General features: G+C 48.7%; 1 protein-coding gene across 1 annotated transcript; it reads right to left on the reverse strand.

The window, feature by feature from the left end:
* Positions 1-224: 224 nt before the first annotated feature.
* On the reverse strand, positions 225-27,465 carry PLEKHO2 (pleckstrin homology domain containing O2). Its single transcript, XM_027714830.2, has 6 exons — positions 27,255-27,465; positions 22,291-22,443; positions 15,922-16,038; positions 9,239-9,343; positions 7,014-7,112; positions 225-4,687 (listed from the first exon to the last, which is right to left on the reverse strand). The coding sequence occupies exons 1-6, from the start codon at positions 27,261-27,263 to the stop codon at positions 3,467-3,469; spliced, it is 1,704 nt and encodes a 567-aa protein (XP_027570631.1). The 5' UTR covers positions 27,264-27,465; the 3' UTR covers positions 225-3,466.
* Between the last annotated feature and the right edge of the window lie 390 nt (positions 27,466-27,855).

Here is a 27,855-nt window from a genome sequence, read left to right on the forward strand (position 1 = left end):
GCAGGGATGAGTCAAGAACTGCTCTGTGTGCAGCAGCAGTTCCAGCTCTGTGCCAGCCACAGCCCCCAGTGCTTCTCCTTCCTCCCATGTTGTGGTTAGCACAGCATCACCCCAGCCTGACCACAGCCTGTGCAACGTTCCCTCCTCCAGAGCAAAGCCTTTACGTGCTGCTCCTGGTGGCTCTTCCTTGCTCCTCTTTAGGACGAATAGCTCTGAAACAGCAGATTTTTAAAAGGAGGTTTTATTGCCAAATCTCAAAGCTCTTTACAAGCAGGAGACAAAGTGCTGCCTTTCCACGGGCTGCAGCAGCTGCTTTTCAGATCGTCATCCACACTTGCTCGCTTGCAAACTCACTTCCTTCCTGTCACAGACCTGTACCCTGGTGGCACAGCCCGAAACACACTCACACCCCAGCACTCCATGCCCAGAGGGCTTTCAGGCACAAAAAAAATAAAATAAAAAAAACCCAAATAAACCCTCAGCCTTAGTGCAGCCAGGAATTAGATGCAAGTTTAAATGTAAGTTTAAAGGAAGATTAAAAAAAAGTGCATGGTGGCTGGCAGGATGTTCGCCGAAGATGCGAGTTGCTGTAGAAGACTGAAAGTTTTAGGATGAAACTGTTAAACCTATTAGGAAATATAGTTAAAACCAAGAGTCTCAGAAGGAGAGTTACTGGGTGCTACAGAGATTCCACTTAAGTTATACCTATTTACAAGACATAATACAAATCTAGTATGTTCTGTTAGTACAGCATATACAGTAATTAGCTGTAGCTTGTAAAATGATTTAACTTGCCCATTTCCTAACAGATATAGGGTATTTACCTGTTAGGATTCCTACTGATGGGTATTCAGTAAAATGTCAGACATTTAATCATTAGAATATTCAGTATAATATAAAAATATACAGTAAATATAAGCACATCCTCTAGGTTTGGCTGTAACAGATAGGGATGTCTGGGTATTTTCATCAGCACTTTGCCAGATGAGTATCCACAGTACACACTGCCACAAGAAAACACTTGTGAGAGCAAAAAGCATTTGTATATAAATTAGGGGACTGAGCTACCCCATAAGCTGTTGGCATTCTCCTGGATTTCAGTTCCAGCCTTTGATTTGCCAACCCTGGAGTTTACGACTGGCTTCAGCTTTGGGATATGAACCTGTACCCAGAGTTTGCCCTGGTTTGTGTATATTCCTGTTAGTGTGAACTGGTTTTTTTCCCATCTAATTTATCTCTTGTTATAGAACTGCATCTTGCAAAAGCCTGCCCGCTCTCTGGAGCTGATGTCCCTTGACTTCCAGTGCACACCAGGTTCTGACAGCTCACATTCATACCACACAGTGTTCGGTAAACAAAAGTGCACATGCAGAAAAATACATTTAGATAGCAGATAGGCACTGAATTATTGTCTGTGTTCTTAGCCCTTGTCCTAAGTGTGTCTGGAAAGGTGAATATGACCCACAGTTCACATTGACTCTACAGCAGCAAATGACACAGATCCAGAGCTTGCTCCAGGCTGTGTGCCTGGGGGTGGGCTTAGGACATAGGAAACTTTTTTGTCTCAAAGCAAAGCTTTTTGGCACCCGAGCCCTGAGTGTTTGACTATGTAGAATTTTCCACTAGATAGAATAACAAGTGAATTCCCATGTGACATCTCTGCCTGTCTTGAGAGGGGGACAGACCACTAAAACCAAGGCCGTTTTAATCAAAAGAGACAGAAGCATGGGTTATAGTCACTACCTGTCTTACTGGCTCCAGGTGGTGAAAAGTAGGATGTTTGGAAGCCCAAAGCCAATATTTCTGTGCTCAGACCTGAAGTGCCCACTGCCCAGCCTAAGAGGAGGCTCAGATGAAGCTTTACAGCTGCTGTGGGGGTGTTTGCAGCCCACTGCAGCCTTGTGGGACCTGGGAAATTAGAAGAAGAAGAAATGGATGAACTAAGAGGGAAGTGCTGGCAAATGAGAGAAAAGAGTTTAGGTAGTGTGTCACTCCTTAGAACCAGACTGGGAAGGTCAGCCTTGCCTTTGCTTTCAGAGTCTGGCTCAAGCAAAGGAGAAGCCCTTTGGGCTGTCACATTCTCCTAAGAGCAACTCTAGAGAATAGGGGAGGGGACCCAGCTCGGGTACAGGGCTCTACAGCAGTAGTGCAAAGACATGATTTTGTCACTGCTGTAATCAATAAAGACCACAGGAACTGCGGTTGCTTTCAGCAGGTGGACAGGGAAGCTGTGGGAATTGTGCTGAAGCCTTCTGCAATTCCTTCCTCAGATCCTTCTGCAGCAATGCATTTTAATGTACTTCAGCAACTGGGACCAGCCCCAAAGTTGTGTGTGCACAATGCCTTTTCCTCCATGTCTGCCAGTTACAGAGGTCTGGGCCAAACCCTGGCTCTCAGGCTGGCCAGGACACTGCAGGTAGAGACATGTTCCATGGGAAGAGGGATCTCATCCAGACCCGCTGCCTGATGTGCCTGCTCCTGCCAGTTACTTCCCAAGACAACACTAAGGGAACGCACATCCCCAAAGCTTCCTAGTGACAGCTCTCCTGGGGATCTCCCAGAGTCAAGTTCTCCAAATGCCTGGCTAATTGTTCCCAACAATGCTGAGAGGATTCAGAGTTACCAGATGGGTATGGTCCTCAATAATAAACGTGTCGTGCTGCTAGAAGACACCTTCACAGGCAAAGTATAACCTCAATTTCCCTATTAATTTAAGAGGAACAATCAATACCTGCCTGGTAATGATGCCTTGAGACTTGTGTTCACGCAGGCAGTCCTTAGCACACCTAAAACTCTGCAGGACCAGACTCAGAGTGCCTTCATACAGCTGCTCCAGATCAGGGACACTACTTGGAGCCAGGAATTGGCCAGTTTGGTTTGCCTCTGTGTGAGGTCACTTTTTAACTGTGGATGTGGTTTTGAGAGTGTCTTTGGAGAAGATTAAACCGTTTATCTTTACATTCCTAAATGTCACTGGGCCAGGTGGTCTGGGAAACCTTGCCAGCAAGTGAACAAACACTGTCTACATTTATCCTTACATGATTTAACTGGGCAAACCAGATAGGTGCCAGTGTAATCTGGTATCTGCTTGTCTGTAAATACAGAGAGACAGGGGCTTTTGCTAGAATAGCCTTTCTGCTCCTTTCAAAAAATCTGGCTTGGTCGGATTACCAGTAATTTTTAAGGCCTGATCCATTGAAAGGACTTTGGACAGAGTCCTGGAAGAGCATTCACATTTTTGAAACTGTTCACTGTCCTGTAACCTTCTGCTGTGCTAAGAGGATTAGAACCAGACTGGTATGTACAACATGAAGAAAGATGCTATAACTGAAAGCTCAATTCTGCCCCACAAACATGGTGTGTGCACAGCGAAAGACCACCTTTAAACACTGGCCTAGCAATGGTACAAATCATAAATGGCAAATGTTTAGCTTTGATTTTGAGAAAGAAGTCTCTGCAGAGTATGTCAAGGAGCACTTCTCCTATAAAGAGTCACTAGATCCTTTTGCTTTTCTTTCTGTTTCTGTGTTGCTTCTTTTTTCAGTTCCCCAAGACCTTTAATTTCTTGCAAAACTTGTGTAGCTTGACGAAGTTGTTCTACTGCCTCATTGAGCAACGTCTCTGCCATCACTGGGGGTCCGTTCCCCTCCTGAGCCTGCTCCAACCCTTCACGTAAAACCTTCTGCAGAAGTTTTTCTGCCTTTTCCCTTTCATTAGCAACTTTCTCCTCCATTTTAGCTAAGCATTGATGGGAATCCTTCAGGAAACCTTGGCCTGCAAGTGCTCTCTGTTTATTTTTGGAATCAGACAGCAAGTCTCCCAGAGAAGAACTGCGAAGCTTGAGACCTGAAGTGCATTCTGTAGAATCTTTCTTCTCAATAGTTGCTTTTACACTTTCGTGGTCTGCTTCTGTAGCTAAGGAAGTCTCTGTCTCTTCTGCTGAAGTTTGCTGTTCCTTCTCAGCAGCAGTTCTCCCATTTCCTTCTTCTGTTCCAGTTGCTGGGGATGTGAACTCTGCTCCCTCGCTGGCAGAGATCCCGTTCACCGGGGGCTTGGAGCTGCCAGACTCCAGCTCTTCCCCTGCTTCCAGGTCACCATGGCTGGAGTTCACTGTGGCAAGCATTTTCTCTGACAGAACCTTAGGAGGAACAGGAGGCTTTGCAACATCTGCAGCAGCAACCTCAGCCAGGTTGTCTTTGCTGTCATCTCCTGATGATTCCAAGTCTTCTGCCTTTTTAGGCTCAATGGTTGGTTGGTCCCAAGCTACTTTTAGCTTGTCTGATACATTCTTAGGAAGTGGAACTGGAGGTTTTGCTATAAGCCTGTTGCTGACCTCAAAGAGGTTCTCCTTGTTTTCCTCACTTAGTGCTTGGGATCCTTCTGGGCTTAGAGAGTCCTCATCCTTGACATTTACATTGTCCTTTGATGTGACGCCTTCTTTAAGCTTCTTATCTGGAGGCACTGGAGGAGACAGAGCTTTTTTATGTTCCTGGTCAGGAACACTGTTGTCTGCATCTTGATTTTCTCTTGTGCCAGTGGGTTTTATAGGTGGCATAGGTGGCTTTGGAGTTTCTTTCTGAGGTGGCTCATTGTCACTTTCGCTGACAGTGGAATCAAAGGTCGGCGGTCCGTTGTCTACTATATCCAGATCCAGTCGCAGGATTCCATCGGATGTACACTTGGCAGCCTGAAGTACAAGAGAGAAAGCTTTCAATATCTCTCCCATCATCAGTCCTGTGCTCCACCCTTTAACTTCAAGTTAAAGTGCAAAACCCTCACAACCAGCATGGCAAGTGAGGCATTGCTGCTTCAAGCTGAGAGAGTTGAGAAGAGAAGGCTTCGGGGAGACCTTAGAGCCCCCTCCAGTGCCTAAGGGGAGCTTCCAAGAGAGCTGGAGAGGGAGTTTTCACAAGGGCATGTAGTGATAGGACAAGGGGGAATGGCTTTAAACTTATTAGGATTAGATATTAGGAAGAAATTCTTTACTATAAGGGTAGTGAGGCCCTGGCACAGGTTGCCCAGAGAGGCTGTGGCCTCCCCATCCCTGGAAGTGTTCAAGGCCAGGCTGGATGGGGCTCTGAGTAACCTGGTCTAGTGGAAGGTTCCCTGCCATGGCAGGGGAATGAGATGAATTTTAAGGTCCCTTCCCACACAAACCAGCCCTTGATTCTATAAAAAGCACAGAACTTATTTTACTACTTCCTTTGAGAACAACATCTCAAAGCCTGTTCCACCATAACCGTATTTCTTAGTTTTCCTGAGGGTGCTAATGTTAAGATTTGCCATATTTTTATCCCTTGTCCTGTGGTGGCTGTATCCCTCTGCCCCCTTCATTTACAACGTGCCTACCCAAAGGCTCACCTGCTTTCTGCTTTTGAGACTGTCATATTTTTACTTGAACAGATAAACCAAGTTGATCTTTAGATTGCATGGCCAGGGATACTACTGTAATCCTGTTGCCTTCTGCTTGCTTCTTCCAACCTGATGTCATCCCCATCTTACCAGGGCCAAGCCTCAGCTGGTTAAACCTCCTTCAGACCACAGGCTGTGTGCAAATAGCTCTAGTAGGGAGGTTTTCCTAAAAAGGATGGACTTAACAAAGACATTGCAGTGTGTAAGCTCAGTGGCCCAGAGGGAGAAACGCGGTGACAGTTCCTGTGTGAGGGAACCCAAAACCACACAAAGGCATAGCTGCAGCCAGGGCCAGGCTCCTGAAGTGCAGGGAATTTAGTTAAAGTCTCTCTTTGCATTTCCAGCCCATCAGAGAGACAGAGACAAGCTGCATCCTGGCCCTGACCTGTCCTCACCTGGCCTGCTTGAACACTGAAAATCATCTTTCATCCCATTTCCTTCACGGATCTGCAGCCAGCAGTTTTGATACACATCTTTCTGCAGGCTCTATTCCCTCCCTTTCCCCTCATTCCTGCTTCTGAATTTGTAAGCCAGTTTCCCCTGATTTTGGCTGAAGGTGAGAGGTCTTACAGGTATTAACCTTGGAGATATCTTGTGAAAATAGTGATCTGAGCAGAGAGATGTCTTTAGTGCCTAGGGAAGGGCTTCCCACCTTACCCAACCCATATTAGGCAACAGAGAATCCACACTTCACTGTTGCTGTGACTTTTGTCATGTTTTCTTCCGCAGTTTTATGGAGGAGTGGATGAGAATCTATGATTCATTCCCATGCATTTCTCTGGAAGAGACACTCTCCCTCCATTTCTATGCAAAGTAAAAAGTCTCAAGGCATCTCATTTTCTGCACAAGGGTCATCTGAGTGCTGTGCAGGCACATAAGTCAGAGTTTTGGAAGTTTGAAGAGAGAAGGTTTGATTTAAAAACCTTCCTTGGTTGAGATTAATGCTCTGCTCAATTATCAATCTGTCCGTGGAAACTTTTTCATAAATCACAGGAATCAAACATTAGTAAGAACCTTTCCCATGGAAATGAACTGCAGGTTTATTTTGTGATTTTGCTTTTTTTTTTTTTAAGTGACAGATCCAGAAAATCAGTTAAGAGTAGACAGGCTAGTCCATAAAACTGCCTGGGAGAATAATGTATTGTGTTTCAGACCTCAGGAAGGGCTTGTAAGCTTGAAAGCTCGTCTGCTTTCTCCAGTTAGCTTAATAAAAATACAACTTCTCCCCACAGACTGTGCAGTTCTTCTACCTTTAGACCACTGTGGCTACAAAACTGTCATGTCTTAGAAAATAAATACAGGAGCTTCGGTCTCTTCTGATGAAAAAGAAACTATAATGGTTCTCAACAGATGGTGAAGCAGCTTATGAGTTATGGAAAGCTAAATATATGGTAACTTGTCACAGAAGATACAGATCTATGGGAACCTGGAGCTTTGTTAGAGAGGTGCTGGCACAGTCTTTCCCAGAGGAAGTTGTTTCCCTCATCAGCTTTCTCTGGGCTGCACCTGGGGTTTTCCCTGGGGTTTTCTACCTAAGTGGAAGGAGCAGCTCTTGGTGATCCCAGCTGGTGGGATGGCTCACTGCAGGAGGCTGCACTTACCTCCTTTAGGTGACTTCTTGTGGGTGGTCTGCGCCCGTGGGACACCTTCACCCTGTCCCGAGTTACATGGTCCAAGGAAAGGCTCTCGTCTACTTTCACCTTTACCAGGGAAAGAAAAAAGCAAGAGGGTCATTAATTTCTCAAGATATGTCTATACTTACTGTCACACATGAAGGGATGTGGGTGAATCACCACTAGTCTCTGCCTCAGAGCTCAGTTACAGCCTGCCTGCAAAGCCCTGCATGTACATGACAGATATTTAAGGTCTCACAGGTTTGCAATGGCTGAGCTCCCCTCCACCTAAGGGGCAGGGAAGGCAAGACACAAGGAGCTTTGTTGTCCTCGCTGCTTGGACTGGGTCCTGCATGTGGCAGAGCACAGCACCAAAACTGCTGTTGCCATCTTAGAGGTGAAAGCTCATTAATAACCATGACCTGATGGTGAACTGTATCAGCAGTGCTTTGTTACAGCCCTTCCCTTCCACAGCTCTAATGACTGCAGGATGCTGAGGAGAAGGTGTGAGCAGTGACCTGGATTAATTGCAACTCCAGCTGAATTAACAAATTTATTTCCTGGAATCAGATGAGAAATCCACTGCCTCACACATGTAGGGAGGGAGGTCCCAGTGCCCTGACAGGTAGCTCTCTGTGACCACCCACCCACCCACCCACACTGCAATGGCCAAGGGCTGGAATCCACTCCATGCAGAGGGACTCCAGTGGCTGGAGATGGTGAAACATCTGCACGTTCCTGGTACCGCAGGTTTGTACAATAGGAAAGCTGGCAAGGGTGAAACAGGAATTTAAAGGGAAAAATGGGTCCCAACCTCTGGCTGATATGTGGCAGAGTGGTTTTACAGCTCTTTTAGCACAGAACAGCTAATCCAAGCCAGCTGAGGGCTTGACTCATTAGCCTGTGCCTGGCCTGTGTAGAAACACTTTAAATCTGAGGTTTGATCCTTACTGGAATGAATGAGAATTAAAGGCTGTATCCCTCTGTAAGGAGGATAACCCCAAGTCACCAGGCAGGAAGGTGACCTGAGATCCCACCTTGCTGTGCTGCTGAGGGGTGTGCAGAGTTCACTGCCCCCTGTACCCACCTGCTTTTGCCCTCTGCTGAACAAAAGCAAAGCCCAAGCTCTCAGAGTTCACACCTCTAGCATTGTATGGACAGCACTTAACCCTTTTCTCAAAACTTTTACTCATTGCTTTGGTTTCCTTTGCTAAACAGACGTTGCTGATTGTTTTGCCCCTCCTTACCCTGCTTGTTTTATTCTTGTGTCATTCCCGTGGTTTTGGTTTTGTGCACTTCCTTTCAGTTACTGAAACAACTGCAGAAGAGATGCTGCCCCTTTGGTTTAGCTCAGGGCTGATTCACAAGCTAACAGGGAGCAGGGCAAGGTTGAACAGGCTCTAGGATGTGCAGTCTTCATCCTTCCCTCTGTGCAGCAGGATGGGAGGAGAATTAAGGAGTGCAGGTGTGCTGGGGCCAGCTGAGAGACAGGCAGGTTTGGCTGGGGCCATGGAGTAACTTTCCACCAGACTTGTCTCTAGACTGCAGGCAGAATAGCTGGTGGACTGAGTCACTTCAGATTTTTCCAGTCTTGAAGACTGGGCTATGTCCTAACCAAATACCTCCATTTCCAGGCTGCTTGGTGCTGAGGATCATGGCAGCATGGGGAAGATGTGTCTCTCCAGGCTGCATCCCAACTCTACACAACTCAGCATTGCAGCTGCTTCTCTGCACCAGCTGCTTCCATTGGGAGAGGGGAACTCCCATGAATTCTCTGATCCCAAGCCCACTGAAGCCACCAAACCACCTCCCACCAACTTTAGTGAGCTCTTGTGTCCATGGGCCTCTTGATGTCAGCTCTTAGCAGCACAGTCCATCCCTCTGGCACACCATCTACTCATCCAGCTGCTCCTGCCTCCCTGCATCTAACCCTGTCAGAACAGAGGGAAAGGCAGCAAAGTGTAGGAGGGTACAAATGGCTCTTTCACATGTTCTGCCTTCTTGAGCTGGGAACTGAAGAGGCTAAAAGCTCCCAGCCTGAAGGGAAGGAACTTGCCTGGCTTTGCACACTGTCTTTCTCTTCCCTTGGACCATGGCTAGAACGCAGGGAGGACAGGGAGAATGAGGGTTCAGACAAGTTCTCCTTTTAGCTAAAGGAGCTGTGGATGAGAACTGACACAGAAACACAGGAGTTTGAAAACTATTTCTCTTACCTCATCAAATATTTTGTTTTTGCCTCTGTTGATCCCCTCATTAAGAGCTTTTATCCATGATTCCTTTTCTTCCAAAGTTGGAGCTTGAAATTTGATATCATGAACCTGCAAGAGCAGAGAGACAATTTTTCCCTGAGCGTTCCTTGTCAGGACCAGAGGTAGCTCTGAATCACTTCAGTTTCTATATAACTTCCAGTTCCAGCCTGTGTTTAAACTGCAGATTCCTTTGTGCTTTGGCATAGCTCCCATGAACAGGATTTTGTTATGCTGAACAGCCTGTTGCTGCAGTTTTATTTTGGTAACTAGTAACTAAAGTAGTAAGAAAGTAAATTTCTTCCTTCTGCAAAACACTTGGAATAGCTCTTAGAGCAGCAGTGAGTGGTACAGCAAATGTTTACACTGTGCACAGTCTCAGACTGAAAGTCCAAGTCATCTTGGGCTGGTTCAGATGGAATAAAATACTTTATCTCCCACTTCCCCCAGGCTGCAAGGAACAGAAAGAAAGGCTGCATGCAGTGGGCTCTGCCTGCTTCCCTGTTCCTGAGGCTCTGCAGAACAGAGCTGATATGGGAATCCAGGGCACTGACCTTGGCTGCACTAATCCTGGCTCAGCTGAGCAGGGACACGATGAGGCACAAGGGCGATGTAAGTGAAAAAATTCACTGTATCTTTTTCTGTTTGCAAATGAAATCCAGCAGTGAACGCTACAGAAATGAGCGCTCTGGGGGGCTGAAGAGCTGTCCTAGGGAGAAGGGAAGAACTGGCCATACAAAAGGGAGCTGGCAAGATGCATGGGTCACAAACAAGGAGGAAGGATGGATGATTGCATGGCCTGTCCTCCAGCCAGCCAGCTCTTCCCTTCTTCTAGGGCAGCCCCATGGCTTTGCTCAGTGTTTACAATCTCTTCTTGACCACAGCAGGGACAACAGATGTTATTTACTTCACTGCTGTTTTCTCTGAGCACCTCACCAGAATTGTGTAGCTTTGCCCCAGAGTACACTTCAGGTGAGGGAAATATCATCTTCACATTACAGGTGGCTCCGTGGCAGACCAGCTGGAATCCAAACAGCTCCATGTGGTGCCCTAATCCACACTGCCCAGGCACACAGGAATACTCCCGTGCTAAAGAACATCAGCAACGTTGCAAAATCAAGCCCTTAAAAATGAGACACTCCCAGTGTTTCTGGGGCTGTAGGGATTGTCAGCCTGCTGTGCGTGTTCCTCCCAGCACCATCCCTAATGACAGGATGGCACTTCTTCCTGAGTTATCCCATTGTGTGTTTTATTCTCATGGGTCAATATATCTTACTGATTGCACTCTGCTCCGGCCCTGCCCTGAGAACAGGATTCCTGATTCCCCCATCAGTATTTTTCCTTTCCTGCTTATCACTAAAATATCTGGGGGCTTCACAAGTTCCTTTTCAGAGCAACTGAAATAATCCACATCTTACAGGTGTAGAAGTGAGATACAGAGAGGCTCATTCAAAACATACTGGTGGGGTCTTGTTTGGAATAGGTTTTTTCAGGTATTTAACATCCTATAGGTATTCTTAACCTTCCCACTGCCTTCTACAGCAGTTGTAGTCTCAGTCTTTTTGTCAATGAGGCCCCACATTCTGAAATCATGGCAGTGTCTATATAAAACAGGGACTATATTAAATGAGAGGGACAAAGCTAATGGTGACTGACAGTCGAAGGCTCTTAGCAGCTCCTTGTTCATGGCACAACAAAGCACCAACTGTTCTGGGTCTCAGCAACTTCTGAAGGGACCATCAGAAATTCTGCAGAACTAAAGCCTGATCTCCTTACAGCCACTCCTGCTGTTAGAAACCAACTGTTCTTCCTTATGTATTTATTCCTCGTGTTAATGCCATGGATTTACATCTGCATAGCCACAAAGTGCCAGACCCTCCCAACACGACAAGCAGGGAGTTAAGGAGCAATTTGAGGAAAGATTATTTATTTGACAAGTTTGCATAGAAGGTAACAGGACCACATCCCTTCCTGAGAGTTCAGAGGAGAGGATAGGGCTTGACCCACAGCCCTCTGGAAAAAGAGCCCTTTGTCTGGGGTGCAGAGGGCCACTCTAACCAGGGAACTTAAGGGAAGGCAAGGCTCCAAAATGGAGTGACGGCCAGATTTTGTTTTAGTCCGAGCTGGCCTGGTTTTGTGTGTGCTTAAAAACTTTTTTTGTTTGGAAACGATTTTGCCCCAAAGCTTTGTGATTATAAAAGCTTATGAGAAAGCTCTACTTGTGAGCAGCTGAGCTGCTGCACTGCCTGGCAAAGACCTGGCAGCCTGCACTAGGGTTTACAAAATCTCCGTACATGTTGTTCAAGGGAAGGATTCCTGCCTCTCTTCAAGCTTCCTCTTCCAATGCCACTTTCTGTGCCTCATTCCAAATAAAGCCTCCCAGACTGTGACTAAGCGCTGGTGTCAGCAACTCTGTGGCAGGGCAGAGAGAACCTCGGGAGGGGGTGGCTCATCGTTAATGAGAAGCTGAGATGTCCCTCTGGCATGCAACCCTTTGCCATCAAATGCAAATCCAATGGATAGTGAGACAAGGCAGGAAGGAGCCGGGGGAGCTGGTCTCAGTCGTGCCTGTAACTGGGGCTCTCTGCACTACTCTGAGACTCCCCGGTTCCTTACAAACAAGGAATAAATGAATTTATCTTTTCTCATTTGAGTATTTACAAATATCAGCAGATGCACCTGAAGATGGATATTTCCCACAAAATGTTAAGCTGGGTCTGTTCTCCAGCAGGAATTTAAAGCAGAGAGTCAGTGACACCAATATAAGAGGGCAGCAGGCAGGGTAACACATTTACACTCCTTCTTGCTAAGCCAGCTGAGACTGAGTCATGCCATAAACAACAGGCTGGTGTGCCAGGAAAAGCTGTCATGGCCAAACCTAGTGACCATTGTAAGCCCTGAATACAGGCTACGCAATTTACTGTCAGTTGCTCAGAGCACAGCACGGCCAGTCAGCTCCTGCTGAATCACTGCCGAGATGTCATGAAACAAGAGCTCCCACACGGATCACTGTCCGTGACGGCAGCGGGCACAGGCTCCCTGACTGCTCCTTGTCTTCCTCAAGACATCAGTCTCCTCAAGCACTGACAGTCTGATGGCTGTGCTGAGCCTGCTTTCCAGGAAAGAGAAGTGTTCCCAGGGTCAGGCTGTTGTACTTGCACTGAATGATTTAACAGACAAGCTCTGGAGAACTGTGTAGCTGCAGTTTAAGACCTTTACCAGCACTTGCTCTTTGCTGAGCAATTCTGCTGATCTGCAGCAGAGGTGGGCGACAGAAACCTGTGCTTGCTCCTCACCTGTTCCAGTGCAAAGCCTGGTGTTGGGGCTGGGCTAAGCTGGACTGTGAACTGCTTGTGAACTGCTGTGGGGATGCTGACTGCTGACTTTTGCTACAGGGTGGTCACCTCCAGCGGAAGCTGACCAGAGCTGGGTCAGTAATGACTTAAACCACCAAGAGTGCAGCAGAGTCTCTCTCCCAAATGTGAGGTCTTTTCCTGCCTTCTTCTACATGAATTCATCTGGTTAGATCATGGAGGGAAAAGTGGAAGCCAAGGGACTCCCTGCCCGTGGCAGGGGAGACGGAACTAGGTGATCTTTAAGGTCCCTTCCAACCCAAACCATTCCATGATTCTGTGAGATGATTGTCAGAGTATTCTGGTGGTTTTCTGCAGCTGAACCAAGAGCTACCTCATCCCTGGGAATAACACAGCATCTCTGCCAGACTGGCAGACCCCAGGAGCAGACTCCTCCATGCCTCACTGCATTCTACTGCAGCTTCCAGGCTGGGCCCCTGGTGAAGGCAGTTCCAGGTACCTAACAAAGGGAAAAGTAAGCAATGCAAGTTTGCACCCCTGACTGCAGGTGTCTGGCCATGCTAGGGAGGAGCTGCAGGGCTTGCTGGTGGACTCTTTCCCTTACTATCACTACCTTCTTCCCGATGTTAAGACTTCCCTGCAGCTGAAGGCTTTCAGACCCACTAAGTACCAGACTTGTGCCAGTCTCTTGTGCCAGTCTCCAGGCACTTTACACCAAGCATCATTTACACTGCTTTTTGCATGGTGAGTACGTTTTAAAGTCCCCAGGCCAAGGCTGGTGCCCTTTCTTAGAAGGCCAGCTCTCTGCATCCAACAGTTTTCATTTAATTGCTATGGGTGGAATGAGGCATTTGAGATTTCTAAGCAGAACAGGGCTTTTGCATACTGCCAGCTTCCCTCCCTGAAGAATCGAAGCTCAGGAGGCAATGCTTTCTTTCAGTTCCATACCAGTGCAGGCGTGTGACATGCTCATATTGTCACAGCTTGACACAAATGTCATCCTTGTGAACAGGGCAAGCAGAATCTGGGGTACATCCATCAAAGGCCAGCGTTTAACAGGATAGTTTATTTATTCAGGTGAAACTTTAGCAGCCGAGTAGTTTTAACTGACATTCATCTCTGCTCTTCAAGAATTTCCCATCCAAGATTTAAACTGGGCTCCCTGTATTCAAGAGGGAGACTCTTATTGTACACTGAAACAGAAATGGCCTTTCCTAGCTTGTTCCTAAGTCCCAAAAACTCACTGGATTTCTACCTTCCTCAGCATTATACTCAGGAGATGGAGGGGGAAAAAAAACACCAACCTAGCAAGATGTGGTGGCTCACGGGGTGATTTTAAACTGTGGATGGCAGCAAGCCTCCCAAATGGAAAATGTTTAGCTGATATATATCACCACAGCTGCAATTTCAAAACAGAAGAAGGACAGTTGTGTACGTTTTCCTCCTAATTGAAGCCTGTACTAACATCTGCCAAAGTATGTTGTGTGTCAACACCCTCACCAGATTCCCAGCCAAAAGGAGGGTGGGAGGGGAGCTACAAACAGGGAACTTTTCATTTATAAAAGCCCTTCCTTTCACCAAAAGAGCCTTATAAAAAGTAGCCTCTATCTAGGTCTCCATTGAATCAGTGGCATGAAAAACAGGGGAGCTGTAAACTTGCCAGCATGCCAAAGGGATGAAGTTACCCTTTCGGGCATAATTTGGGCATATTTTTCCCATAGCAAGAAATAAAAGGTTTAGGAACAGTCTCACACCCTGTGTTGATTCATGGAGCAGTACAGAGACATATGCAGCTATTACACACTTCTCTCTCAGTGACATACTTGCAGATAATACTGATTCCTACCATGCTGCCCATCTCTGAACACACAGGGTTTTATTGGCCTTCCTACGAATAGGTGTGCACTTGGAATTACAGAATCCTGGAATGATTTGGGTTGGAAGGGACCTTAAAGACATCCAGTTCCAGCCCTTCTTCCATAGGCAAGGATACCTTCCACCAGCCCTGTCCAACGTGGCCTTGGACACTTCCAGGGATGGGGCAGCGAAAGTTTCTCTGGGCAACCCGTGCCAGGGCCTCCCCATCTTCACAGGGAAGGATTTTTCTGTGATGTGCTCTGGGCTCTGGTTCTGCACCAGAGCTCACCAGCCCAGGGTGGGGATTTCCAACCTTCCATCACTTTGGTGCATGGTGCTTAATATCACTTCTCTCCCTGATACAGACTGTGGCTACTTGCAAAACAAACATTGTTCACCTTCTCTCTCCATCCCCACCCTGGTCTGCGGGAGTGTTTTGGGGCAGGACAGTCCTTGTTTTGTTGTTTTGAACGAAGTTGAGCACAATGATGCCCTGAACTCAGCTGGGGTCTTATTATATGAATAAACACTAAGTGACTGAAGTGAAAGAATAAGCAACAATGACAACAAGGACTAAACAATCTCCATTTATTTAAACAAAATAGAGATGGGGGAATGCAGCAAGTCAGTATTTTTGCCTGCTCATGTTCTTATGGAACTGAATGTGTTTTGTCCCTTACAACCTCTCAGATTTGCAGGGGGAGATTTGGTAAGATTTCTTAGGGCAATAAAATCACACTGAAATTAGAAATAAGTCAAAGTGTGATGCCCCAAAGCAACAATGAAGCATCCTAGACCATAACAATGCTGAAATGGATAGCATGTAAGTAGGAACTAAGGAGAACTTCCAAGGATATGTAGTGATGATGAACCTGGATAGGAAGCAAGTGTCCTTGCATACAGCCAGTGCTCCTGTGAATGTACAATCTCTTTGCAACACCAGCCTTGGTTTTAGGTTCAGGATCTAACCAGATGCTGTGCAGGAAGCTAAAGAGGTGGAGTTTCATGAATTCTGCAAAATAAATCTTTTTTCCTAGGAACTGTTTGGCTGCAAGTAACTTTGCACTGGAATTTCTCAGATCACCAGTTCCAACTTCAGGAACTATCTCACTACATGGATTGGGATTATTGATTTAACTGGAAATTGGGCAAAGCTGCAGCACCTACAGCCGGGACAGGGACACATCCTCACCCAGAGCACATGGGGGAACCACAGGGAACGGTCATTCTCCACTGCACAGGGAGTACTGGAAGAAAGAAAGTGACAAGGCAGGAAAAATACCAAGAGGAAAAAGTTGAGCCATGGCAAGACCCCTTTCCCCATGACAAGAACAAAGTCTGCATGACAGTGTTGTTCCTCCTTACACACTCCCAGTTGCCAAGGACCTAAATCTCAGAGCCATTCTGCTCTGGGCACAGCTGCCTGGGAACTCATTTTGGAGTTAGCAGACTGGAGGGTGATGAGAAAGGCAATCCTACCTTCTTACCCGGGGAGCGGATTAAAATGAAACGGTTTTTCCTTTTTAGTAGTGCACGCAGCTCCTGGCACTTGTCATAACTCTCCAGTTCCACTGTTTCTATGCACTTCTGTTCATCCTGCAGAGAGGGAATGAAACATCATTATGAATAGGAGGCACTGAAATCAATCATATACCATCAAACTCTGCACGTCTTCCCCTTGCATCTGTCTAAAAGCTCTTCTGCCTTAAAAATAACCTGCATGCAGACAGCAAACCCCATAAATCAGGCTGGCACCTCACTAAGAAAACACCCTGGTCTTTAAGCTACAGTCCTAGTGGTCCACAGTGGCTGAGCAAATAACAGGTTATGGACAGTAACACCAGCTTCTGCCATAGCTGTTGGCCTCATCCAGGGATCTGCAGCCAGAAGTGACACTACTTCCTCCCCACAATGAAAGGAGGAGATGTCATCCTGCTTCTTCACAGGGAAGATGACACAAGCGTCACCACGGTCCAAGCAGCCCCCCAGGAAGCCCAAGGCAGAGCAGGGATAAGAGGGGAGCCCGGCTGCCACACTGAGCTGGGGCGGCTGCTCCTCATGTCAAAGAGGTCAGTGGGAGCCACGTGCGATGGACAGAGTCCTCTCGCAGCCACGCTCCGAGCTGTCAAAACGCTTAGGATTGGAAATACGGTCCCATAGAGCCAGCAGAACTGTCTGGGCCAGTGTCTCAGCAGGGAATATTTATCTCTGGAGTATCTCCACTGATGACTGCAGGCCACGATCTTGGCTCATTTTTCCCAGTAACATAACTAAGATTCCACACGTGGTGCGTGGCTCGGTTCAGCTGCGGAGCACCATCCCTAATAGGAATCGCAGCGTAACGCTGGGCAGATAATATTCTTCATGTCTCAGTAGCCCAGCAGAGACCAGAGCTCCCTTTAGCTAAGCACAAATGAGCAGTGAGAATCTCCGAGCAGCTCTTGCCGGTGAAGTGCTACAGTCAGCACAGCCCATGAACCTCTCTGGTACCATCCCAAATTAAAACTGCTGGCCATAACCAGCCCCAGCTCAGGCTCTGCTCCCAAGGCAGTTCCTTGCACCCGTATGACTTTGTATTTAGCAATTCCTGTAGCGGAGAGGGGGTGTGGGATGAGGAAACATGTCGTAGCCAGGAAGCTGCTGCGTGGCTGGAGGCAGGGAATGGAGAGTTCAGAGGGAAGTGGGCTGTGGGGAATTTCCTCCTTTTACCACTTGACATTTAAGTTGCTATGCAGAGCCCAGGCTGTGTTTCAGTTTTCTTAACCCTCCTACCTGGGGATGGGGGCCCGGCAGAGCCGATGCCGATACACAGAGCAAGGTCTGAGCCACCAAGGGATGTCTGGATCTAATTTAGGTTTATTATTTTAATGACATTACTGTTTATGTCATTTAACACTGAGTAGGTGAATGTGAACTGGGAAAATGCATACTAGGAGGAGGAGATTAATCCTGCCCAAACCTAAAACCCAGCCGATAAAATCCTGCTGACGCTACTGAGCCCTTTGAAGGCTCCTGCTGCAATCCTGTATTGCAATGTCACTGCAAAAGGACAGGGATGGAAATAATAACCCCTCAGCGGCCCACAAATGACAGAGAAGGGTGAGGTCAGGAATACATGCCTCGGGGATGGGTGATCTCATCCTGGCCTTGGGTGGATGACCGCCCACGTTCCAGCCCTGCTGCGGCCGGTGCAGCTCCAGCTCCTTCGCTGGGCTCAGGATGTGGAGGGCTTGGCAGCGCTCCGACCGGAGACCAGCACCACGGCTCCTGCCCACCCTCCCCGCTCTCAAGAGCAGCACTGTCCCCAGCAGAGCCCAGTGGCTCCCTGTCACCCTCCTTGTCCACACCATCCTTCCTGCCTTTTGGAACTTTTCCTCAGATCCCGTGCAAGCCGTCCTCCACTTCCTAAGGACTGTGGAGCACCGAGCTGGGGAGCAAGGAGGACCTGGCAGGGTGGAGAGCTGTGGTTTCACTATGAAATTGCCTCTTGCCTTCCAGCTGCCCCTCTCCTCCCTGGGGAGGCCCTGGGGACTGCGGCCTGACCAGGGAACAAGGGCAGAGAGGACGGGGACATGCAGGACCCTGTCTCCCAGGGACACCGGTTTGAGTGTGCAAGCTATGGCTCCTTCCTCTCAGGGGACCTGAACTTCCCAAGTGAGTTATCCTCTTCAGGGAGGGTGGGGAAGAAAGCAGCCAGAGAAATATAAAAACTCCAAGTCTGAGGCAAAGGCAAAGCATCTGAGTTCAGGGAGCACCAGAATAGGGCTTTTGTCTCTGTTTTACCCTTGGCAAGCAGCCATCCCCTCTCCGTGAGCCTACCTGGGTCACAAAGAGATCCTTTATGTCTGCCCTGCACCACCAAGATGAAGAATGAAGAATGAAATACCCAACCCTGTCGCAGGTCTCCAGGTCCCTTCAACCTCCTGGGATGTGCAGGACACTCAGCATCACACAGAGGTCACTTCCAGAGTCCTGCCCCAGCCTACAGGTGTCAGACACAGGCTCTGGACAAGCTCAGTCCTGGTACAGGAACCCCTACATTCCTGATTTAATGCAGAAAGACTATTCCATTAGCTATTCATGGAGCAGATCCTGTGACTTAAACATGTCTGTGTCTGTTGGCTTGGCCCTTAAGAAGAAAATTACTGAACACCTGGACACATTAATGCATGTGCTTAACCAAAGAATCACACTTGGCAAAGCTCCTTAATGAAAAGTTGATAAAAAGGGCGGAAAAAGACTCCTTGAAATTTTTATTTATATGAAGGTATAATGCTCAGCAAAGATCTCCTCACTGACACACATTCACGGGCTGGGACCCTCCATTCAGTGTAAAATGAATCTGAAATAATAATTTATTTCTGTACCTGAGGCTCTCAAAGTGTTTTAATAAATCACTTTTGGGTATACCTTGCTATCACTTTACCAGAGGCAAAATACAGATGATAACTGCCTGACTGTTGAATGCCAAGTGGATCCTTTGACCTCTAAAAGACTTTGTCTAGTAGGATTTTTCCCTGTCAAATAATACACTTACAAAAAAACCCTAAAACAGCAAGAAAACAACTCCAACCACTAGCTACACTGTTTAGGGGAAAAAATCAAACCCAAGACTGATGCTTTCTAATCCATGGAGTGATGATATTGATCTGTTTAGTCTCTCTACATAGCATTGCCTGGTCTTCAGATGCTCTCTGTAGGTTTTTTTATTCTGGCAAGAATATGTAGAGACAAGAAGACACGAAATCCCATTAGAAAATAACCTGCTTGGTTCTCTGTGGGCCTGCACAGTAGTTTCTCAGGATCCCAGTATTTGCATCAGTGCCTCCTTTCCTGAGATTTGGATATGTAATTATTATACAAATATTTTGCTTAAATGAGTCTTCATTTAGGTGAGGGTACAGATGTAGGGTGCTGTAGATGGAGGCACAGAGACAACAAGAAATCCATTTCCCTTCATTTCCCACCTGCTGAAAGAAACCTGAAGCCGGGTGGGATGACTTTCACCCCATCTGCTCCAGGGAACTTAAACCAAACCCAAAGCCTGACTAACAGATACAACATGGGGAACACTCTCCCATGGCAGGTCAGGAGCTCATTCCAGGAGATTACTACTGATGATGATAAATACAGTATTTGTGTGCTGCTCAGACTGTACTTTCCGGTGACACAGTACAACATTCCTTCCTGTATCTTGTGTTGCCCGCCCCCTCTGCTCTTGTTTTGCACCTAAACCTCAGCTACAAGTGCAGCCAGTCTCATGCAACTGCACCAACAGGGTGGCCTGCACAGGCAACAACTGCTAAAGGCAACATCAGCACCTCTTGGTGAAGGGCTGGACACGGGAGGGGCTGATAAAAGCACAGTGAGTCCAAGGCACTAGCAGTTCCTGGAAATCTGATGGGCTCAGACCAGCTGAAATATTCAGCCTCTAAACCTGCCCGCCCACATGGAAGCTGACCTCCCTCCCATTTAACCCATCTAGGTCTAATTTAGGATACATATGGAAATACGCCTGTATTTCTGTTGCCTGAGGTTTTATCTCCTCTCTTCTTCCAGGGCTCCAATTCAGGAAGAACTGAACAACCACATTTTAAAATGTTTCAGCCTGAGGATGGTCTGGGATGCTGTGTCCTTCTCCAGGGTCACACAAAGCAGGTATTTGGAGAAGATCCAGGGGGGGAAATGGCACCTTGAGCTCCAAAAATACAAACCACCACAGCACACTGCACCACAGACTCTTCTTATATGCTGCCCCTTCTCATCTCAAAAACTTAGTTCCCCAATTGTAAGATGGAGACAACTACACTGCCCTGACTCACGATAAAGGAAGATAAATACAGTAATAAACATGAACTGCCTCGATTCTGTGGCAACAAGACCCCTCCTGAGTGCAGAAAATTGCCATTTCCTTTGGTTCCCCTGTAGTAAGTCTGCACAATCACATGCTATCCTATTGTGCTACCAGATAATTTTGCAGCAATTTCCTCTCCCAAGACATCTGACTTCACTGTAAGCCAGTTTAATAGCCTATAGATATTAACATGATCCCTTATTTACAATAATGGGACCTTGCAGCTACTGTAGCTTACAGATGCAATTTATTACAGGATGTTACCACAATCCGCAGGCTACCAGAAAACATTATGCCTGGTTGTTACAAATGCCATTTTCCTTGTTTAGATAATAAAATAACCTTTTAAATGATTGGGATTTTTCCTTCTTCTGATTGTCTGTGAAAATTAATCTTACTTTAAAAGCCTCCTTTTCCCTTGTGGTAATGAGAGCCCCCATGTATCTTGTTTTTAAAGGCATGCCCTTTCCAAAAAACCTACGTCATATTCATAGATTTTGAATCTGCAAGTTCCTGAAGCTTCAGCAGGAGTCAACAGGTGTCCAGAGCACTGGAAAATGGTCTGCAGAGAGTCAACAGTTTGCAGGACCAGGCTGCATCCCTCTCTGTATGAGAACCCCTCCCGCTTTTCCTGCCTTCTGAGCTGTTCATCACCTGACATCGACTTCTCCTGTCATTATTCTTGTACTCTCCATGACATTTCATAGCTAAGAACAAACGCCTCCGGAAAGCTTTGGGATTTGGGAAGAGCAGGAGGGTTCAGCATAAGGGAGGAGGTAATACCCTTTCACCTAATCTGTTTATAACAAAATCTTCTTTATTAGGCAATAGTATGTTTTTAAAAAAAGAGAACCGAACTCACTGCTGGTCCCGTTGTTCCTGAAATCATCACAGCAATGCAGCTGCTGAGACATTTCCCCATTCTTCTTCCCTCGGCACGCTGCACAAGATGCACTACATGATTTTGCTTTTATATCATCCTGGTGCCCACACATGACCCAGACCCCCTTGGGTCAGACACCGCAGAGGCACGTGGTCCTTGTGCAGACCGTGCTGCCCCATCCTGCTGCACACACAAGCTTTGAGCCACCACATACCAGCAGGGCTCAGACTTATTCACCTCTCACCTCAAATACCCCTCGGTTGAAGCTTGTGCTCTGCACTGAAATTTCTGATTTTTGGGGCAAACTCTGCTCTTGCAGAAGCTGCATCCAGCCCAGGAACCGAGGGCCTCACTCAGGAAAGAGCCACCTCTGCAGCCCGGCAGGACCAGCCCTGCACTTTTCATTCTTCTTGCCTGAAAACGCAGCACAGATTTCACTTGGCTCTTATTTCTCATTTGTCTGGAAACAGCTCTAATCGCAGCCATGAACTCAAGGCATGCAGTTTATCTGGGGAAGTCCAGGACAAGGCTCCCAGGGGTCCTTTGCTCAGAACTGGCTCAAGTAAAGGGAAAAGATGAGCCAAATCCAGACTGTGTCCCTGCTTAAGGAGGACAGCAAACACAATATCTCCCTGCATCCATCAGTGGCTAAAAGAAACCCTGAAGAGTCTGGTTAGCAACAATTTGAGCTGCTTGAGGGGTGCCAAACAGCTGCAGGGTTGCCTGCCATCCCCTCAAGCAGCAGGTGGGAAGTCAGCCTGCTACAATCCACTTTTATCCTTCAAAAGCCAAAACCACATTGCACATATCCTGCTTCCGCCCGAAGCTTTACTCCGTTCACCTTCTCACAGGATGTCCTGCCCCCCTCTTTTTTTTTTCTTTGGCAATGGCACTGTCAAAATATTTACTGGCTAAAATATTTATGATATATAATATACTCAAAAACACAGCTGCTGTCTCTTTTTTACAGCATTTACCCTTCCTGGAGTAAACTGAAGAAGCCCTTTTGAAAGGGATGGGCTGCAGGGAAGAGTGAAAAACACAGGGACATACATGTGTCCCCAAGGGCCTGATCCTGCCCCTCACTGAAGGCTGTTAGCTGTGACCATACCTCGTCCTCGTAGACCACGAGCTGTGTTTTCCGTAGCTGGATGTAACGATCCTTCCACAATCCCAGGAGACCCCCACTGCTTTTCTTAATCCAGCCATATTTCTCTGCAGTTGGAGCAGACTTGGGTTTCTCTGACACCTCCTCCTTTGTATCCTGCAAGGAGAGAAGGGAGAGGGAATTATATTCAAAGCACTTTTCATGATGAGAAAGCCTTCCCAGAGAAGATCTCAGCACCCACCAAACGTGGTCCCTCCCTACCACATCACAAGGGAAAAGACTGGCATCTTCCAGAGGAAAACTCAGCCAGCTCCCACAGGACTGGAGAGTGGGCACAGACCCCATCCACCCCTGGGGACACTGTTGGGATGGCAGCAAGTCCACCTTGGACTCCCTCCTCTGTGCAGGTACCCCCTGCTCACTTGTGCACCAAGTGCACCTTGAAAATGAGCACCCTCCTCTCCTCTTTGCTTCTCCACCTCTCTGATGAATCCCACCAGCATGGATCCTGCTGGCATCAGTAGCAACACTCATATTTTAGCTCAAGACCACTTCTGCAAGTTTCTCCCCTGGGTCTACATTTGGTCATCATGCCCAAAACAACTCCCACGGGCAAATCCACAGCATGAGGGCCAGGACTTCATCCCATCTGCACTAAAATGTTCCTGGCAGGCTCCTGCGTGGGAAGGACTGGCAGAGAAGGCAGCACCAAGAGTGGGGGTGGTTTTTTTGTCCTCCCTTTAGCTCCTTGCTGTTTGTCACAGCCTGCTCTCGCCTGCCTGCATCAAGCATGGAGAGCTCCACTGTCCTGCACTGGGATGCTGCTGGCTTTCCAGGTCTGGTAAAAACCAGGAGACACAGAACTTCCCTGCACTGAAGAAACCATCAGAAAAATCCAGTATCAACATTCTCGTCAAACAGAGACAGGAAACCTAAGACAGGGAGCAGGTGCAGTTGGGCTTATTAGCTGATGCCTTCACCAGCAGACTAGTTAAAGATGAGAGCTTTCCTCCTCTCCAGTGTGCTGGAAGAGCCTTTGCAGAGGCAGGATCCCCCCCATATCCCCTCCCTTGGAGCCCCCTGCTTCTTCCAACATCCCATGGACCTCTCAATAAGCCTCTTTCCCTCAGCAAGGTGAGGGGAATCCCTCGCTGAGCCAAATCCCCGTACACAAACACCTTGCTAACCATGTGACTTGTCAGGAGAGGCCAAGCCCAAATCCTCCAGCCTCCTCCCAGGAACCCCACTGTCCCCTAGACTCAGTTTCCTCCATGTCTTCACCTCTAATAGCAGCAATCCTGCTGCAGAAAGCCGGCACACAAAAAGAGGATGAGTGACAAAGGAGAGTCCCAGACATGCCAAAATGGCCCTCACTGCTCAAGCTGGACTGGCTGGAGCTCAGACATCTTGTTTCATAACATGAGGAAATCCCACACGAATGGAAAGGAGTTGGAGCTGGACACTCCCATGGCCAGGACAGAGAGAGTAGAGACGGATGAGCTCCAAAAATTTGGAGGAGAGCCTTGCTGATGAATCTGTTTCCATGCACCAGACTCCCAGTGAACACACCCTTGGACAGCAGCTACCATTGGGGTAAGCTGTTATTCCAAAGCGGGAGCTTGCACCCATAAAAATAGGAAAACCATCTTAAATACACCATGCACCCACATTTATTCTGATCCCTGCTAAGGTCAGGAAGAGGCTGGGCTTTGCAGGTAGGCTCAGGTGCAGAGTGGGAACAAGAAACTCAAATGAACCCTGTTTCACCTAAAAGAAAACCAGGCCAAGACCTGTAACATCCTTGTTGCATTTTGCAGAAGTTATTTCAGTTGTACTGAGCCACATCTGAAATGGTCACAATACAGGATGACTGAGCACCAAAAAGTTTTCCGGGAAGCGAGGGGGGACTGTGTGGCGTGGGGTTTTTTTTAAACTTGACTTTTTAGGTCGCCAGGAAGTTGTATTCAGTTGAGATCTGCGACTTCAGCAAACATCAATTCCTGCACAAATATAGACCTGCTGGTTTCCTGATCGAGCACCCTTTTGATGTCATTTTTAGATAATTGGGCATGGACTTTAACCTCCCTTGTAGCAGTTTTGAATGGATGTAGCTGTATGAAGAGTTTATTTCAGTGAGTCCAGACCAACAATCAACAAAATGCTTTTACTCTTTAAGGCTTTTCTTGCTTGGCAGATAAATTTTTGCTGTTCTTTTTCCCCACCTGGCAGAAAGGCTGAAATCACATGGTAAATATGTCTATCCATGCTCTGCTCTGCAGAGTGAAAACTGCTCTGGTCTTAAAATAAAAGTACTCCTGTGAAGACACTGCACATACCATCTACCTCTGAAAAGCAACCCATCCCAGTAGAGCTGGGGCTCATGCTGACACCTCTGCATGAGGCTGAGCTGCTTTGGGGTCTGGCTCACCAGCTCTCCAGCCTTCCAGGGACAGCACCTCCCCTCCATGACATGGAAGGGTGGCCTTGGAGCTCACCCTCTCCCCAGGCCACTCCAGAGCCCTGGCTGGAGCCACCTGTCTAAATGGAGCTGTGCGTGGGGCTCCCTTGACACCAGACAGGACTTCCCGCTGTGCCAGGACCTGGGAGCATCCACATAGAGGATCCACGACTTCAAGCCCCACCTGAGCAGCCCAGGGGAGGGAAGATGAGATGGGATGCAGAGTGCTGGTCTCAGCAGATGACAGGGCATCTGCTGAGAAGCAAAGGGCTCTGTCCCTGTCACTGTGCAGGAGTCACCTGAGCCTGAGCTGCCTCCTCCAGTCTCCACTGTCAGGCAGAAGTGAGGGTGTGATCCTGCACTCCAGGGGGCTGCTGAGCTGCCGGGCTCTGGGTCAGCAGCTTTCCCCTCACACACCCAGCACATCCCCAGAGGGGGGGCAGGTGCTGTAATCCGTCATCTGCATTTTAAGGATGTAAAAAAATTGTGGATGCAACTTGTCTATTTGTTCCTGTGAAAGCAAGAAGAGTCCTGGAGACGGTTGCCTGACATTTTTTGCAGATTATTTTTATGCCACTCCTACCCTGAACCAGCGAGGGGAGGTTGGCTCCATCAGGATCGGGATATTGAGTCCATCCTGCCCTCTCTGCTTGCAATTCCACAACTAAAACAGGAGCATGGCACAAAGACATCAGTTGCTGTTGTTAACTCAGCTGTATGTGAGCATCATGCAAGAAACACCAACAAATCCTTCCTGGGATGTTCTTGTGCTGGATTCATTCCTGACACTGCAGTAAATCCATGAGAAGAACCCCTCTGACATCGGCCAAGCAAGCCAGGGTAAATGAAGGAAGAACTGAGTTATCCCAATGCTGGATCATGCCAAAGGCATTGCTCCCAAAACCAATCCATAACCAAGCCATTTTTGCATCTTATATCACGGTGGCATTAGAAGTGAAACACAAGTTCCACTCTTCCAGCTTGGTTTAGCCTCACATTTCGCAGCTCAGCAGAGATCCCAAATCAGGGGGACAGGATGGCTTTTTATTTAACAATCAGGCAGTTCTTTCTCCCCTCCCTGCCCTGTATTTTACAGGCCCACAAACCCACATACTCTTCATGTCTTCCAACAAAAAAAACCCCAGGAGTTGAACCGCGGTGGTACTTCTAAAGTTACACACAGTGCACAGAAGTGCCTTAGCCAGTTACAGCAACTTCATTAAAGCAAGCACCTCACTTACCACACAGTCCTCTCTAGCAAGGAGCAAATGAACAGGAGACAACCAGCATCCCCACACCTCCACTCTTTTCCTCCCTTTCCATTTTATCTTCCAAACCCGGCTCTTAGCACTTCCACTTCTCCCTGGCTCACAGGAGCAAAACTGTCTCACTAGAAATGAACTGCTCAGATCCACGTGGAACTTGGGGAACTGCATCTGGCACCCCCTTCCGCAAGTGCTAGATGGAGGATCCACGTATTGGTAATAAAGAGCGGCCGGCGAGACCCTCGGTTGATGCTGGGGTGGGTGTGAAGCCCCTTTGGCCAGTGGCCACCAGCTGGAAGCAGTTTCTCTGCCGTGGATTAATTTCATGGATGCCAGCGGATAATAACAGCTCTCAGCCACTACCAACCTGGGCTGCTTTGTCGTCTCCCTGCTGTTTTAAAAGAGCTTTCATTCTTGCCACAGAATGTTTGGAGCTGAAATAAGGGGGTGTGAGGGGGGAGAGACAACCCACAACTACCGGGATCGCATGTGCCAGAGCCTGAAGTCCTCGGGCAGTCTGTACTACTGGGAGCGAGCTTTGTGCATGACCAGCAAAACCTCATTCAAGGAAAGGAAGCAGGAATAATTGCATGGCCAGACGAGGGGAGAAAACGACCTGTTTAACTTGCTAACTAATTTGTGGCATCTTAATCAATCCGCACAGGGATGGATCACTGGGGCGTCATCCAATGGATGTGAAAAACTACGTGTGCAGGAGAAGCACTGCTGCCCTTCTCTGAGTTAACCCCGTCCCAAAGAGAGGAGAAGAACAGAAGTGGGGAAAGCTGAAGGTGCATAGACATGTCCAAGACGGCTGTCTGACCCAGGCCCGGCTCCAGCAGGGCAGGACAACACCCCAGCGGGAGTCACACGGGATGGCCCGAGCACGCGTGGAACCAGCGCTGGCCGAGCCCGGCAGCCCCTCCCCGGCCGGCCCGGTCCAACATCCCGAGGGCTGAGGGGATGCGCTGCCGAGGCTCTGCCCGAGCCGCTCCGGGGGCTGCTAGGTATGGGGACCCCCCTCCCCACGGTCTCTGTCGCTGTCTCCCGGGCGGAGAGGGGCCGGGATGTCCCAGCGCCGGCGGACATCCGAAAACACCCCGAAGTGGCCGGTGCGGTCCCTCCGCCCCGGCGGGCGCTTCTTCCGCCCGCCCCGGGGGGCCCCCATCCCCGAACTGCCCCGGGGGTCCCCCAGCCCCGTCCCAGGGACACTCCCCTCCCGTCCCGCTCCCGGCCGGACTCACTTGCTCCATGGCTCCTCGCCGCCCGCTCAGGGGCTCGGCCGCCGCCCCGCTGCCCCGCTGGGCTCCGGGCGGACGGTCATGCCGGGGGTGCCGGGCCGGGCCCCGCCGCTCTCGCCTCCGCAACAACTTCTCGGGGAGCCGGAGCCGCGGCAGCAGCAGCACCGCCGGGTTTCCGGCGGCTCCGGCGCTGCCAGCGAGGAGGCGGGGATGCCCCCGCCGCCGGCCCCGGCCCCGCCGCCGCCGCCTGGCCCGGCCCCCCCGCCTGGCCCGGCCCCGGCCCCCCCCTGCCGCGGGCGTGGGGCTGGGAGCCCCCGGGACAGGCTGGGACTGTGCCCGAGGAAGGGGGATGAACGGGATCCCTGCGCTCAGACGGCGGCTGCGGAGTGGGACATGGACTGTGGGATAGGACAGGATACCCGGGGCGGGACATGGAGCTGGGGTGGGAGAGGTCCCCAGGGTCAGATAGGGTCACTAGGCGTCAGGCCAGACCCCCGTGGTAGGACAGTGTATTTGAAATCGAAGGGTCCCTGAAATTGGAAGGTCCCCAGGATCAGGCAGGGTCCCTCGTGTCCATCAGGGTCCCCAGGGTCCAATAGGATAC

This window comes from Pipra filicauda, unplaced genomic scaffold (genome assembly GCF_003945595.2).
Source record: "Pipra filicauda isolate LSUMZ 115617 unplaced genomic scaffold, ASM394559v2 scaffold70_size2993248_pilon, whole genome shotgun sequence".
Classification (NCBI taxonomy): domain Eukaryota; kingdom Metazoa; phylum Chordata; class Aves; order Passeriformes; family Pipridae; genus Pipra; species Pipra filicauda.